General features: G+C 53.2%; 1 protein-coding gene across 2 annotated transcripts in view; it reads right to left on the reverse strand.

Moving 5' to 3' along the window:
• Nucleotides 1-14286, reverse strand: part of SORL1 (sortilin related receptor 1) — a 165537-nt gene that overhangs the window by 126707 nt on the left and 24544 nt on the right. For both annotated transcript variants that reach the window (XM_080649599.1, XM_080649598.1), the window contains exons 4-5: nucleotides 4508-4669; nucleotides 2896-2963 (exon numbers count right to left, since the gene is read on the reverse strand). In XM_080649599.1, coding sequence (XP_080505725.1) covers nucleotides 2896-2963; nucleotides 4508-4669 — 230 coding nt within the window. The remainder of the gene's footprint in view (nucleotides 1-2895; nucleotides 2964-4507; nucleotides 4670-14286) is intronic.

Here is a 14286-nt window from a genome sequence, read left to right on the forward strand (position 1 = left end):
ATCCAGCTGGTGTTCCCTCTGCCACATGGCTCCGCGAACAAGGGAAAGAGCTGCTTGTCCCTTTAAAGTTCAGCCAAGTATCAGAAAGCTCCTCCTTGATGGAGGTGCACTCAGATGGGGTTGGGGTTCTCGTTTCTCTGAGACTCCACGACCTCTGCCCGAGGAGAATAACAAATAGGCCGGAACAGCAGCTCTCTGCCAAGGCAGCTCGAGGCTCACGGGTCCCCTCAGCACTGGCCGCAAGCACCAGGGAAGCAATGCAGAGACACCCCTCCTCACACAGTCCTGGCGGAAGAAGCACAGATGTACCTCCCCTCCTGCTGGGCCGCTATGTCTAATGAAGATAAAACTAAAAGTGAAGAGACAGCCCTAGCCAGTTTGGCTCTGGATAGAGTGATGACCTGCAGACCAGGTTCGATTCTGGTCAAGGGCACATGCCCAGGTTGCAGACTTGACCCCTAGCGTGGGACATGCAGGAGGCAGCCAATCAATGATTCTCTTTCATCATTGATGTCTCTCTCTCTCCCCCCATCTCCCTTCCTCTCTGAAAACTATAAAATATATATTTAAAAATAAAAAGGAACGACAAACTGGAAAATATAAATACACACAATCTATCTCATATCACAAAGAACTAATCTCAAATATATAAAGAGCTCCTGGTAACCAATAATAAAACAGTGATTAATCCGACAGTCAAAGGGCAAATGGCATGAACAGACATGTCACAAAAAACATATAAAAATGAACCTAAAGAAGGGCAAAAGATGTTCAAAACCATTCACAACCAGAGAAGTGCAAATGGAAACTACGCTGAGACAGTACTTCTTTCCTAACACACAGGCGTGGAGAGATGCACAGTTCTATGCTGCTGAAATGTGAGACTTTCTATAGAGAATTTGGCAATCTCCACTAACGTTATCATTTCAAAGCTTCATTCACTGGGCTATGTCAATGCCCCAAACTGACCAAAGTCCCTGCCCTTGTGAAGCTTTTATTCTACTACAGAGAGCAAGACAGATAAAAGCACAGTCCGGCTGTAAGGGCCGTGGAAGAGCCCTCAGGGTGCAGCAGCCTGAGAACCAGCAGAGCAGCTGCCACTGCGGTGGGACCTGGGGACAGACCTCCTGGAGGAGGTGAGGTCTGAGCCGCCTTGGATGAGGTCAGGGAGTAGGCAGTCAACCTACCTTCAGTAAGAGCGTTCCGGGCAGAGAAAATAGCAAGTGCCACGCGCGTGTGGTAGGCGCGTGCCCTGGCATCTGCCCCGAGAGAAACGAGGATGGGCATGAGAGGGTTCGAAGCAGAGGAACAGGACCAGACGTGTTTTTAACAGGACGGACCTGGCTCCGTGCGGAGCATTCGCTGCAGAGGGGCTGCAGGCAAGCAGGCAGCAGCAGCAGCGGTGGCCGTGGCCGCGGAGAGAGCAGGGAGCAGGAAATCCCGGCCACACACTGAAGGTGGAGCCCTCGGGACTCCTGGTCGGCGGAATGGGAAGTAGGAAAGAAACTTGGTCTCCATGATGACGCCGTTTTTGGGCTGAGCAACTCGACACTGAAATGGGGAGGACCATGGCTGGGTCGGGTCTTGAGGGGAAGATCAAGAGTGTACTGGAGAGATACCAAGCTTGCTGTGTGTGAACAGGTCCGTGCCCCTGAACTCCGTCCTACATGCCCGCCTGCACACCTATTCAAGAGTATATACCACGTGCCCAGCCAGCGTGGCTCAGCGGTTGAGGTCAACCTATGAACCAGGAGGCTGCGGTTCAATTCTCGGTCAGGGCATGTGCCCAGGTTGCGGGCGTTGATCACAGGGAGTGGGGAGGGGGGTCATGCAGGAGGCAGCCAATCAATGATTCTCTCTCATCATTGATATTTCTATCTCTCTCTCCCTCCCCCTTCCTCTCTGAAATCAATAAAAATATGTATATATCTTTTATCCAACAACCCTGTAACAGAAAAAGATCAAAAGCAACTACGACTACAAACAACTGTACTTTATAAAGCCTGTTGATTTCACCCTCCTTCTCAGCAACCTACAAAGGCTCCCATCGCTTTCAGAATCAGTCCAAATTCCTCTCCCAACTTTACCCAACACACAGACCCAAAATAAAACTCAGCGTTTTGCACCCAGCACTGCATCATCTCGTCTCTGCTCTGGCCATTCTGTTCCTGCACCCCCACAGCGCCCCCCACCTGCTGCATGCGACCGGTTCTGTCCATGAGCGCCCATCCGCAAAGAACAGGCCCCTCATCCCCCACGATCTCTGAGCTTCATAATGTGTGTTACGTGCAAAAATGGTCTCTCCACCCTGGCCAGGCACTCAGTTGTTAGAGCGTCTTCCCTATCCACCAAGGAGGCAGGTTTGATCCAGGTCAGGGTACATACAAGAATCAACCAATCAAGGCGTAAAAAAGTGGGACAACAAATCGACGTTTCTGTCTGTCTCTCTAAAATCAATCGATAATTTTTTAAAGTTTTTTAAAAAATCTTTCCTTACCTCCTAAACTGCAATCTCCTTAACAAGTTTATCCACAAATTAGTCAACTTCACACACCCTAAAGCATATTCAGCATGTTTTACATTCAGCGGACATTCAAAAAACCATGTTAAGAATGAACAAATGAATTGGTCTTATATAGAGAAAATTCCCCACTTCTGATGTGATGCTCCAAAAATGAGCGTCTTCAGAAACCTTTCCACCGCCGAGAGCACGAAGATCCCCACGTTCCCTGGGGGCCTGAGGACGCAGGAGCCCGAAGCCTCGAGAGCCTCCACTCATCGCCCCACCGCCGGCCACAGGCTCCACATTTCAGGTGAGGGAGGTTTGCCCCCGTGCAGGAGCTGAACTGGGAAAGGAGATGATGGCGTTCAAACTGCTTAGCTGACAGGACTTACCAAGAGAAGGACTTCACATGCTCCTGAATCAGGATCCAGGTCTGGCCAAAATCGTCCGACTTCCACAGCTGCAAAGACCAAGGGGACAAGAGTGGCCGTGAGGCGCGACGCAGCACGACCTGAACGGCTCTGCCACACCCACCGAAACGCACCGGAGGGGCCGGCTGCTGTGAGGACAGCACCAGGCCACCACGGCCAGCGCGTGCCTCCCGGGACCGGCCTGAAGGGGAGCCCACCGCACCTCTGTTTCCTCCATCGTGACCAAGGTCTCCACAGAGACCAGAAGGAAATGACTGGGACCTGCCTTCCATTTGTGATTATCAGAAGCTCTATTTCCTCAGGACTAGCTCTCGGATAATGGTAAAAACAAGAGGACTATGCTTGGCGCTTCTCACCTGGGAAAGAGTCCTTAAAACTATACAATGAGCCCCAGCCGATGTGGCTCAGTAAACAGAGCATCAGCCTGCGGACCGAGGGGTCCCGGGTTCGATTCTGGTCAAGGGCATGTACCTCAGTTGCAGGCTCCTCCCCGGCCCAAGCCCTGGTCAGGGCACGTGCAGGAGGCAACGAATCGATGTGTTTCTCTCACATCGATGTTCCTCTCTGTCTTTCCCTCTCTCTTACACTCTCTTTAAAAATCAATGGAAAAACATCCTCAGGTGGGGATTAAAATACATTAATTAATTTAAAAAAAACACAAAACTGTACAACGGCCACAGCAGTGAAGGTGATGGAAAGGATGCTGGTCAAGTGCAGGATCAGAAAGGACAGAGCACCGCTGAACACATGGGGAGGGTGCAGCTCTGAGCCAGTGGCCTGCCGAAGCCCCCCACAGTCCCAGGCACACCTGCGGGCTCGTCTGGCCTGACAGCCACGTGGTGAGAAGCAGGAGACCGCAGAGAGCAACACTCCACCCACTGGTGAACTGACCCTGCCCACGCCGAGGCCCCCCTATGCACGCGAAAGTCAACAGATCACGTTTTGGCTAAACAACCTGCAAAGAAAAAGAACTGTTCCAAGCTTGTTCTGAGCCACGTCATTCAAAACTTAGCCTAGATCCAACCCTCCAGGATCGGCAGGGCTCACAGGTCACGCCAGACCAAGTGTCTCAGCTCAGCCAGCTTCAACCTTGAATTGTAAGTGCTGCTCCGCTCTCGTTCCCCATCGCTCACCCTCCCTCAAACTGGATTAGCAGAGGAAAGCGCCACATTTGTTATGTGCAGAGGCACACGCACACAGGAACATGAACGTATGCGGTAGACTCAGCTGCATGGCAGGCACCGGCAGTGTGTAAGGCGGGGGGGGAGGGGGGGGCACAACGGAAACGCGGCAGGTGGGCCAGCAGAGCTGATGCCAGGCTCCCCCTGCTCTGAGGCTGACAAAGGCTCCCGCCCGAGAAGGGCGTCGCACTAAGGAACAGGGCCTGCCAGGCTCCAGGCCGTCCTGGCTCAGGCACGTCCCTGCTAGGGAGAGCACCACAGCTACAGAGGCCGAGCTTGAGGGTGAAGGAGGCAAGGGCCGAGGGAGGTCACTCAAAGGGCACGCAGTCCACAGGACAGGCAGAAGGGGGACCTGGTGGAGCCCCCCCGGCTGGTTCCGGACACTCTCTTACCTGCTTGTTGGGGTGAGACCTGTCGAAGCCCAGGAGGAGGTCGGAGGCCTTGCTGTGCAGGAGGAGATCGGCTGCCCGGAACGGGATGGAAAAGCCTCGGATGGTGTGGCAGAAGTCGAACGTGATCCAGAGGTACTGGGCGTACGCGTCTGCGAAGATGTACTGGAGAGGAAGGAGGCAGCTAGAGCGGGCCTGGCGGAGCCGCCCAACACCCTCCCGCAGTGAGCGCCCAGGCACACAGCCTACCACCCCAGCGCAGTGCCTAGGCCTGCAGGGCTCACCCCCCTCCCGCTCTCTCGCTCTCACCCTCTCCCGCATTGAGGGAGGCAGGTGCACACCCAGTATGACTCAGCAAAGGCACGGTTGCGGGACGGGAGGGCGGGCGAGCCAGACAGACCTTGCATTTAACCAGAGAATGACCCTCTGTGGGAAGTGGGCCTCTGTGGTCCACCTCAGCAGGGCCAGCTTGTGATGGGAGCGGCCACTGAGTTCCCAGGGCAAACAGAATGTGGGGAGGAGGGAGAGGATGTGAGAACCAAGAACTGTGGGCGTGGCCAGCATCATGGAGGAAACTCCCGAGGCGCCCACCTCAACTAGACAGGGGGAGGGGGAGGCAACTGGAAAAGGCCTCAGCCCATTCTTTTAAATGGCCCCACGGCGAGAGCAGACCTAGGCGACCTATGAGGGAACAGGTGACCCCATGGTGCTCAGCCAATGAGGAGCCGGAGGAGGGACTCGCATCCCCAGATAAACAGCCTGTGATCACTGCTCCGAGCGCCTGTCCCGACTCCCGCTCTTGCAAGAACGTATAAAAGGTCTCGTTTTCGCCACACTTCTGTCTGAGTCCCTTATTTGAATTCGGACAGGTGAGCATTTCTCTCATAGTCAAGCCTAGTTTTTTTTCAGATGACACAGCCATTCTCTCTCTCTGGTGAGCCACTCGGCCACAATCGAAATATGGTACGGAGAGCCAAGATAGGAAGTCCTGCCCTCTGACTGGCTGCACACAGCTGGGACTTGTCTCTGGCAGGCCGTCCAGGAAGGCCACACCCACTGGGAAAACAGCTCCACCCTCTGCCCACCGTGCCAGGTGAGGGAGCGCTAACAGCTGCAGGCATGGGTGCACAGCCCTGGGAGACATGGCAGGAAGGAGCTCCACGGAGCCAGGCCTCAGCCCCTCCTGCTCCCTCACAGCCGAGTGACGCTCTGAGCGGGAGAACGACTGCGGCCTAAGCAGTTTCGGGGGAAGGGAATGAGGCGACTATTTGACAAACGTGCATCTGAATATTCACCAGGGACCAGACACGGGGTGCCACAGCGAAAACACAGGGCCCTTCCCTGTGGGTGGCCCACAATCTATGCGGGTGGGGGGGGATGGAGGGGGGCACGGCATGCCCACGCTGACTCTAGGTCAGGGGAAGTGAGACTGAATGAGGAACGTGGTGCATCCGCCTCGGAGAGCGGGGATTACAGATCGGTTACGGTCTGCAAGGTCAGAAATGACTCCGTGTAAGAGTTGGGCCTTGAAGGGAAGGCAAGGCTTTCTTTCAGAGAGAACATCCCAAGTCCCAGGCAGAGAGGAGAGAAAACAATGCAGTGTGGGTTTGACAGGAGTTGGTGAGAGCCTGGACTAACGGCTAGAAAATAAAAAGTAAGGCTGCATATACTCCATTGTGTAGATGGACCACAGTTTTTACCCACTCGTCTGCTGAGGGGCACCTGGGCTGTTTCCAAATCTTAGCTCTGGTGAATTGTGCCGCTATGAACACAGGGTGCATATATCCTTTCTGACTGGTGTTTCTGGTTTGTTGGGATATATTCCTAGAAGTGGGATCTCAGGGTCAAATGGGAGCTCCAATTTTAGTTTTTTGAGGAAATGCCATACTGTTCTCCACAGTGGCTGCACCAGTGACACATGTAATACTTTCAACACTCAAGAATCCTATCCAATAAAGAGGGAAAATGCTCATTGCCCATCACACCCTCACAAAGATGGCGGCGCCCACAGCCACAAGGTGGCGGCGCCCAGTCCCCTCTGCCCCCCAGCTGCCCAGGGCCGCCCGAGGCTCAGGTAACCAGGGCCGGCTGTGGCTTGCATTGCCGGCAGTGGCAGCAGCAGAGGTGTGATGGGGGCATTGCCTTCCCCTGATCGCCAGGTCACCTCCCACCCCTGAGAGCTCCCGGACTGTGAGAGGGGGCAGGCCGAGCTGAGGGACTCCCCTCTAGTGCATGAATTTTCATGCACTGGCCTCTAGTTTAAAATAAAAAAAAATAAGTAAAAAGAAGGCTGAAAACTCACACGGCAGCAGGTGGGACCCAAGGGGGCTGTATGACAGCCCTGCTCCCAGGAGCACAGGGAGAAGAAATTGAAGCAGTCATCAAAGAGCTTCCGGCAAACAAAAGCCCGGGTCCAGACGGCTTCACAGGGGAGTTTTACCAAACATTCAAGGAAAAACTAAAACCTATCCTCCTCAGACTATTCCAAAAAATTCAAGAGGAAGGAATACTTCCAAGCTCCTTCTATGAAGCCAGCATCACCCTAATACCAAAACCAGATAAAGACAACACAATGAAGTAGAATTACAGGCCAATATCCCTCATGAACATAGATGCCAAAATCCTCAACAAAGTTCTAGCAAATCGGATCCAGCAGTACATCAGAAAGATCATACACCATGACCAAGTAGGATTTATCCCAGGGATGCAAGGATGGTACAATATCCGCAAATCAATAAACGTGATACATCACATAAACAAATTGAGAGATAAAAATCACATAGTCATATCAATTGATGCAGAAAAAGCATTTGACAAAATCAAACACCCTTTCTTGATGAAAACTCTCAACAAGGTGGGAATAGAAGGATCATACCTCAACATAATAAAAGCCATATATGACAAACCCACATCCAACATCATACTCAATGGGCAAAAACTAAAACCATTTCCCCTAAGAACAGGAACAAGACAGGGATGCCCACTCTCACCACTCCTGTTCGACATAGCACTGGAAGTATTAGCCAGTGCAATTAGACAAGAAGAAGAAATAAAAGGCATCCAAATTGGAAAAGAAGAAGTAAAACTCTCCTTATTCGCAGATGACATGATATTGTATATAAAAACCCCGAAAGACTCCATCAAAAAACTAATAGACTTAATAAAAGAATTCGGCAATGTAGCAGGATACAAAATTAATGCCAAGAAATCTATGGCATTTCTATACACCAATAATGAACTTACAGAAAGAGAGACTAAAAAAGCAATCCAATTTACCATCACACCAAAAAAATTAAGATACCTAGGAATAAACTTAACCAAGGAGGTAAAAGACCTATATGCGGAAAACTACAGGACACTGAAAAAAGAGATAGAGGAAGAAGTAAGCAGATGGAAGAACATACCATGTTCATGGATTAGTAGAATCAAGATCATTAAAATGTCCATACTACCCAAAGTAATCTATAGATTCAATGTACTCCCCATTAAAATACCAACGGCATATTTCACAGACCTAGAAAGAACTCTCCAAAAATTCATCTAGAATAAAAAAAGACCCCGAATAGCCACAGCAATCCTGAGAAAGAAGAACAAAGTAGGAGGAATAGCAATACCAGATTTCAAGCTGTATTACAAAGCCACTGTTCTCAAAACAGCCTGGTACTGGCACAAGAACAGACATATAGATCAATGGAATAGAATAGAGAATCCAGATATCGACCCAAACCAATATGCGCAATTAGTATTTGACAAAGGAGGCAAGAGCATACAATGGAGTCAAGACAGTCTCTTCAATAAATGGTGTTGGGAAAATTGGACAGATAGATGCAAAAAAAATGAAACTAGACCACCAACTTACACTATACACAAAAATAAACTCTAAATGGATACAGGACTTAAACCTAAGATGGGAAACCATAAAAATATTAAAGGAATCCACAGGCAGAGAAATCTCAGACATATGCCGAAGCAATTTCTTCACCGATACTGCTCCGAGGGCAATGGAAACTAAAGAGAAAATAAACAAATGGGACTACATCAAAATAAAAAGCTTCTGCACAGCAAAAGAAACCATTAACAAAACAACAAGAAAGCCCACTGTATGGGAGAACATATTTGCAAATGTTATCACTGATAAAGGTTTAATCTCCAACATCTACAGAGAACTTATACCACCTTAATAAAAGGAAGATAAATGATCCAATAAAAAAAATGGGCAACGGACCTAAATAGAAACTTTTCGGAAGGAGACAGATGGAAGGCCAAGAGACACATGAAAACATGCTCAAAGTCACTAATTATCCGAGAAATGCAAATCAAAACGACAATGCAGTACCATCTCACACCTGTCAGAATGGCTATCATCAACAGATCAACAAATGACAAGTGCTGGCGAGGATGCGGAGAAAAAGGAACCCTCGTGCACTGCTGGTGGGAATGCAGACTGGTACAGCCACTGGGGAGAACAGCATGGAGTTTCCTCAAAAAACTAAAAATGGAACTCCCATTTGACCCAGTAATCCCACTTCTAGGAATATATCCCAAGAAACTAGAAACACCAATCAGAAAGGATATATGCACCCCTATGTTCATAGCAGCACAATTCACCATAGCTAAGATTTGGAAACAGCCTAAATGCCCATCAGCAGATGAGTGGATTAGAAAACTATGGTACATCTACACAATGGCATACTACGCTGTGGTAAAAAAGAAGGCACTCTTACCATTTGCAGCAGCATGGATGGACCTGGAGAGCATTATGCTAAGTGAAATAAGCCAGGCAATGAAGGAAAAATACCACATGATCTCACTCATTTATGGAAAATAAAGAACATTATAACCTGATGAACAAAAAGATAGATACAGAGGCAGTAAAGCACCAAACAGACTGTCAAATTACAGCGGGAAGGCTGGGGAGTGTTGGGAGGGGGAAAGAGATCAACCAAAGGACTTGTATGCATGCATATGGGCACACCAATGGACACAAGACACTGGGGGGGGGATGGGGGCATGAGACAGGGGGTAGGGGAGGCTGGGGAAGGTCAATGGGGAAAAAAAAGGAGATATATGTACTACTACATGTAATACTTTAAACAATAAAAAAAATTTAAAAAAAAATAAAATAAAAAGGAACCTATCCCACGGCTTCCTGCAGTGTCCCGTTTTAGAAACTGCGAACGTGCAGCCAGTCAGAGAGCTGACGTGGGCACGAGCCTCTGCTCTGCCAGGCACTGAGCTGGGGCTCTGCATGCCTCGCTCATCGGTGCACTGAGCACTCCCAGCTACTCAATCTTGAGCGGTGATTCTGTCGCCTCCGTAGAACGAGGTCACTGAAGCTCCGAGAAGTCACCACCCAAAGGGCCCCAGGAGTGGGGGCGTTTACCTCCGTGCCCGGCTGGTTCAAAGCACCTCTCTTAACAGTCCATCAACCCTCCCCTCTTTGCTTCCATCAAAAGGACAGCACCTCCACAACGCGATGCACAGTCTCACGTCGGATTATTGGACTCGGGTACGTGCCTTCTCTCGTAATCTCCCCCCTTTTCTGGAAATGCGTCTTACCTCTGCCTCACTGTCCCACCTCAACCCCCCATCACCAGCCCTCACCACCTCTGACCTCAACTCGCGTTTGCTGGCTCTTCTGTCCTGGTCCACGCTCCACTCTCACACGACCCCCTCCCTCTCTCACCCTTGGCCGTTACCTTGGTTAATCCTTCCCCACAGCTTCACCAACTGCCTCCAAAAACAAGCATCCCTGACTTCCCAATACACCGCCTAGCCCAGACTGCTCACGGGGAGCTAGCACCAAACCTCTATCTTCTCGGCATCTCCACTCCGCCGTGCCACGACATTTCACCTCCACTCCGCCGTGCCACGACATTTCACCTCCACTCCGCCGTGCCACGACATTTCACCTCCACTCCGCCGTGCCACGACATTTCACCTCCACTCCGCCGTGCCACGACATTTCACCTCCACTCCGCCGTGCCACGACATTTCACCTCCACTCCGCCGGGCCACGACATTTCACCTCCACTCCGCCGGGCCACGACATTTCACCTCCACTCCGCCGGGCCACGACATTTCACCTCCACTCCGCCGGGCCACGACATTTCACCTCCACTCCGCCGTGCCACGACATTTCACCTCCACTCCGCCGTGCCACGACATTTCATCTCCACTCCGCCGTGCCACGACATTTCATCTCCACTCCGCCGTGCCACGACATTTCATCTCCACTCCGCCGTGCCACGACATTTCATCTCCACTCCGCCGTGCCACGACATTTCATCTCCACTCTGCCGTGCCACGACATTTCATCTCCACTCCGCCGTGCCACGACATTTCATCTCCACTCCGCCGTGCCACAACATTTCACTATGAAAATGGAATTCTTTGACACGGTCCCCCAAAGCCCAATTCTCGCTCCCTGTGTCCTGGGTTCTAGTCACACAACACCTTCTCCCAGTGCAGCTCACAACCAGAGCGGGGGTGTACGCCTCTGCCTGCTTTAGCCCGCGCTTCCACCGGCAATGACCCTGCTCTGTCTGCCTTTAAAACAGCTGTCACAATCTGCGTCTGTCTCTCGGCTCCTAGTGCGGCCCACGGCTGGAGGCAACGTGGGGCTAGCACGGGCATTCGCCTCCGGCCTCCTGAGTCCAGGGATGAGCAGCACTGAGGGGGGACGTTCGGGCTGAGGAACCAGCAACTGGGTGCTGCCTTCCACGCATGTCCTCTATCTTCCCCTCCAGCCTCCTGCAGGTTTCCAGGGCCCACATTTCCCTGAGAACCTATTCCCAGTGACACCCCTCCTCAAAGACTCCCCCAGCTCCCCACAGTTGTTTTCCTTTTTAAAAATATTTTTTTATTGATTTCAGAGAGGAAGGGAGAGAGAAACATCAATGATGAGAGAGAATGACCGATTGGCTGCCTCCTACATGCCCACTACTGGGGATCGAACCCGCAATCTTGGGCATGTGCCCTTGGCTGGAATAGAACCCCGGACCCTTCAGTCCACAGGCGGATGCTCTATCCACTAAGCCACACCAGCCAGGGCTCCCTACAGTCTTCAAGGCAAAAAGCAAGCCCTCCATCTTCAGACAGGAGCCTGGGGTACCATCCCCAGGCGCCTCACTGCGCCCACCCCAGCAGTACCCTCTGCGGCCTGCAGGCCACGTTGCACTACGGAGTCTGCCCTCGCCTCTCCTCCCCCAGGGCTCCCACCAGCTCGCTCCTGCCACTGGAGCCGGCCTGCAGCTTCCATTCTAACCTAAGTGCTGGCTCTCCTGCGCCCACCCCCGCTCCACCGGCAGGGCCCACGCGTCACTCAGTGCGGCTTCCGTGCTGTGAACAACCTCATCCCCCACATCTGTGGGAGGAAGCACAGCCGTATGCACCGCTGTCTGCTCTGCATGTCAGCGCCTATTCTTCCCGGCTTCAGGCCTCCTGCAGCCGCAGCCCGCAGCCCCGCCAGCTGACCTGACCCATGAGACTCTCTCCGCAGGGGCAGGTCCCAGCCTCAGTCACCCAGGGCCCAGCCCTACCTACACTCACTAGCTCAGGCCTCGCCTCTGAATCCACAAACACCTCTGGGAAGACAGCAAAGTAAGCAACAGAATTACCTCCTCGTGGGCAGAGGAGCCGCTCTCCCGCGGGAGCAATGACAGGAGGAAACAAGGAGATGAAGGCGCACACCTCCGGGAGGTGGGGGGCCGGGGACGGCCGTGTCCGCTCACCCAGGACCAGCTGCTTGGCCGAGGCCCTGAGGCCTGACTGCGCACTCAGGGTGTGTTAGACCCGGCCTGACTGTGCTCTGAGGCCGGGAGCCTGCAGGCACCAGGGCTGCACCTGGCAACGCAGACGGAGGAGGAGGAAGTGGGACTGCAGGCAACGCAAAAAATAGACTCCACACCCACCTGCACACAGCCACGCTCACCTGCCCACAGCCATTCCTCACCGCACAGCCACACCCTCACCACAGCCTCGCCCACATGACACACAGCCACGTCCTCACCCCCACATGGCCTGTCACCTGACAGAGCTGGCCCCAAACCAGGACCTGCTTCCCACTCCAGGCACACCCCTCACACCTCTCCTCAGCCCTTTGTGACACTAACTTTGCAGAGCAGATGCTGACGGTCATTTCAACCATTTCAGAGCCTCCTCTGTGACAGCCCTTCTGACAGGCCACGCAGGTGCACTGTGGACAGCACACGCCAGTCTTCTGGGATGTGTCTTGGAGCAAACTGCCTTCCAAGACACAGAAGCAAAAGTAACAAACTAATTCGCAAAGGAGCGTCGTCATTTCCTTGCTGAGATGTCTAGGGAGGGCACCAGCCTCCCCAGGGAACTGGAAACCGGAGAGAGCTGCAGCTTGCCCCAGCCTAGGCCTCTGTCACTCGTTCTCCAAGAAGGCAGCCCCCTTCTCACTCCCAGCAGCTCCCAGCCCGTCCAGCTCCACCTGAGAAATCTGCTCGGCACGCCCCGCACCCACTCCGTGCGCCCCGCGCCCCGCACCCACTCGGCACACCCGGCACACAGAGCTGTACGCATGCCGCTCCCTCTCACCCGTAGCACCTCATACCCTGCACCTCCATGCCCAGCGTTGTGGCCCCTGCCTTGCTCCTTCTCCAGACCTAATGCTCAAAAAGCCCCTCACCTCTCCCGCACTAAACCTCCCCCGCCAAGCCCATGACATCATCCTCCCTGACTTCTGACCACCCCGGCCTGAGGCTCAGCAGCCGCTCACCACAGCCCACACCTAGAAGGGTGGAAGAAACCCCTGCCATGGACGCCTGTGCCCTGTGGCGGGAAGGGAGAGGGACAGGTGAGCTGAAAGGAAGGCTCTAGAGAGACAGTGAGATGGTGTCAAGGCCACAGCATAAGCCAGTGTTAGCTCTGGGACGTGTAAAACAGTAACAACAGGTACAATCTGACACGCGGCGTCACCCAAGTGTCATTCGATTCTTGGGAGGCAAAGGCACACAGATCGATCCCCCGGGAGACGGGCACCGTGGCCAGCTGCACCCTGGGCAGGGCGCCACCTCACAAGACGTGCTGTGAGTCCCAAGTCACCTCCTGGCATTGTCCTGTCACCTGCAGGTAGGTAAGGGGGGTGTCCTGTCACCTGCAGGTAGGTAAGGGGGGGGGGTGTCCTGTCACCTGCAGGTAGGTAAGGGGGTGTCCTGTCACCTGCAGGTAGGTAAGGGGGGTGTCCTGTCACCTGCAGGTAGGTAAGGGGGGTGTCCTGTCACCTGCAGGTAGGTAAGGGGGGGGTGTCCTGTCACCTGCAGGTAGGTAAGGGGGGTGTCCTGTCACCTGCAGGTAGGTAAGGGGGGTGTCCTGTCACCTGCAGGTAGCTAAGGGGGTGTCCTGTCACCTGCAGGTAGGTAAGGGGGGTGTCCTGTCACCTGCAGGTAGCTAAGGGGGGGGGGTGTCCTGTCACCTGCAGGTAGGTAAGGGGGGTGTCCTGTCACCTGCAGGTAGCTAAGGGGGTGTCCTGTCACCTGCAGGTAGGTAAGGGGGGTGTCCTGTCACCTGCAGGTAGGTAAGGGGGGGTGGTTTCCTGTCACCTGCAGGTAGGTAAGGGGGGGGGGTGTCCTGTCACCTGCAGGTAGGTAAGCGGGGTGGGGGGTGGTTTCCTGTCACCTGCAGGTAGGTAAGGGGGGTGTCCTGTCACCTGCAGGTAGGTAAGGGGGGTGTCCTGTCACCTGCAGGTAGGTAAGGGGGGGTGGTTTCCTGTCACCTGCAGGTAGGTAAGGGGGGGGGGTGTCCTGTCACCTGCA

Source organism: Plecotus auritus (assembly GCF_963455305.1).
Source record: "Plecotus auritus genome assembly, chromosome: 13".
NCBI classification, from domain to species: Eukaryota; Metazoa; Chordata; class Mammalia; order Chiroptera; family Vespertilionidae; genus Plecotus; species Plecotus auritus.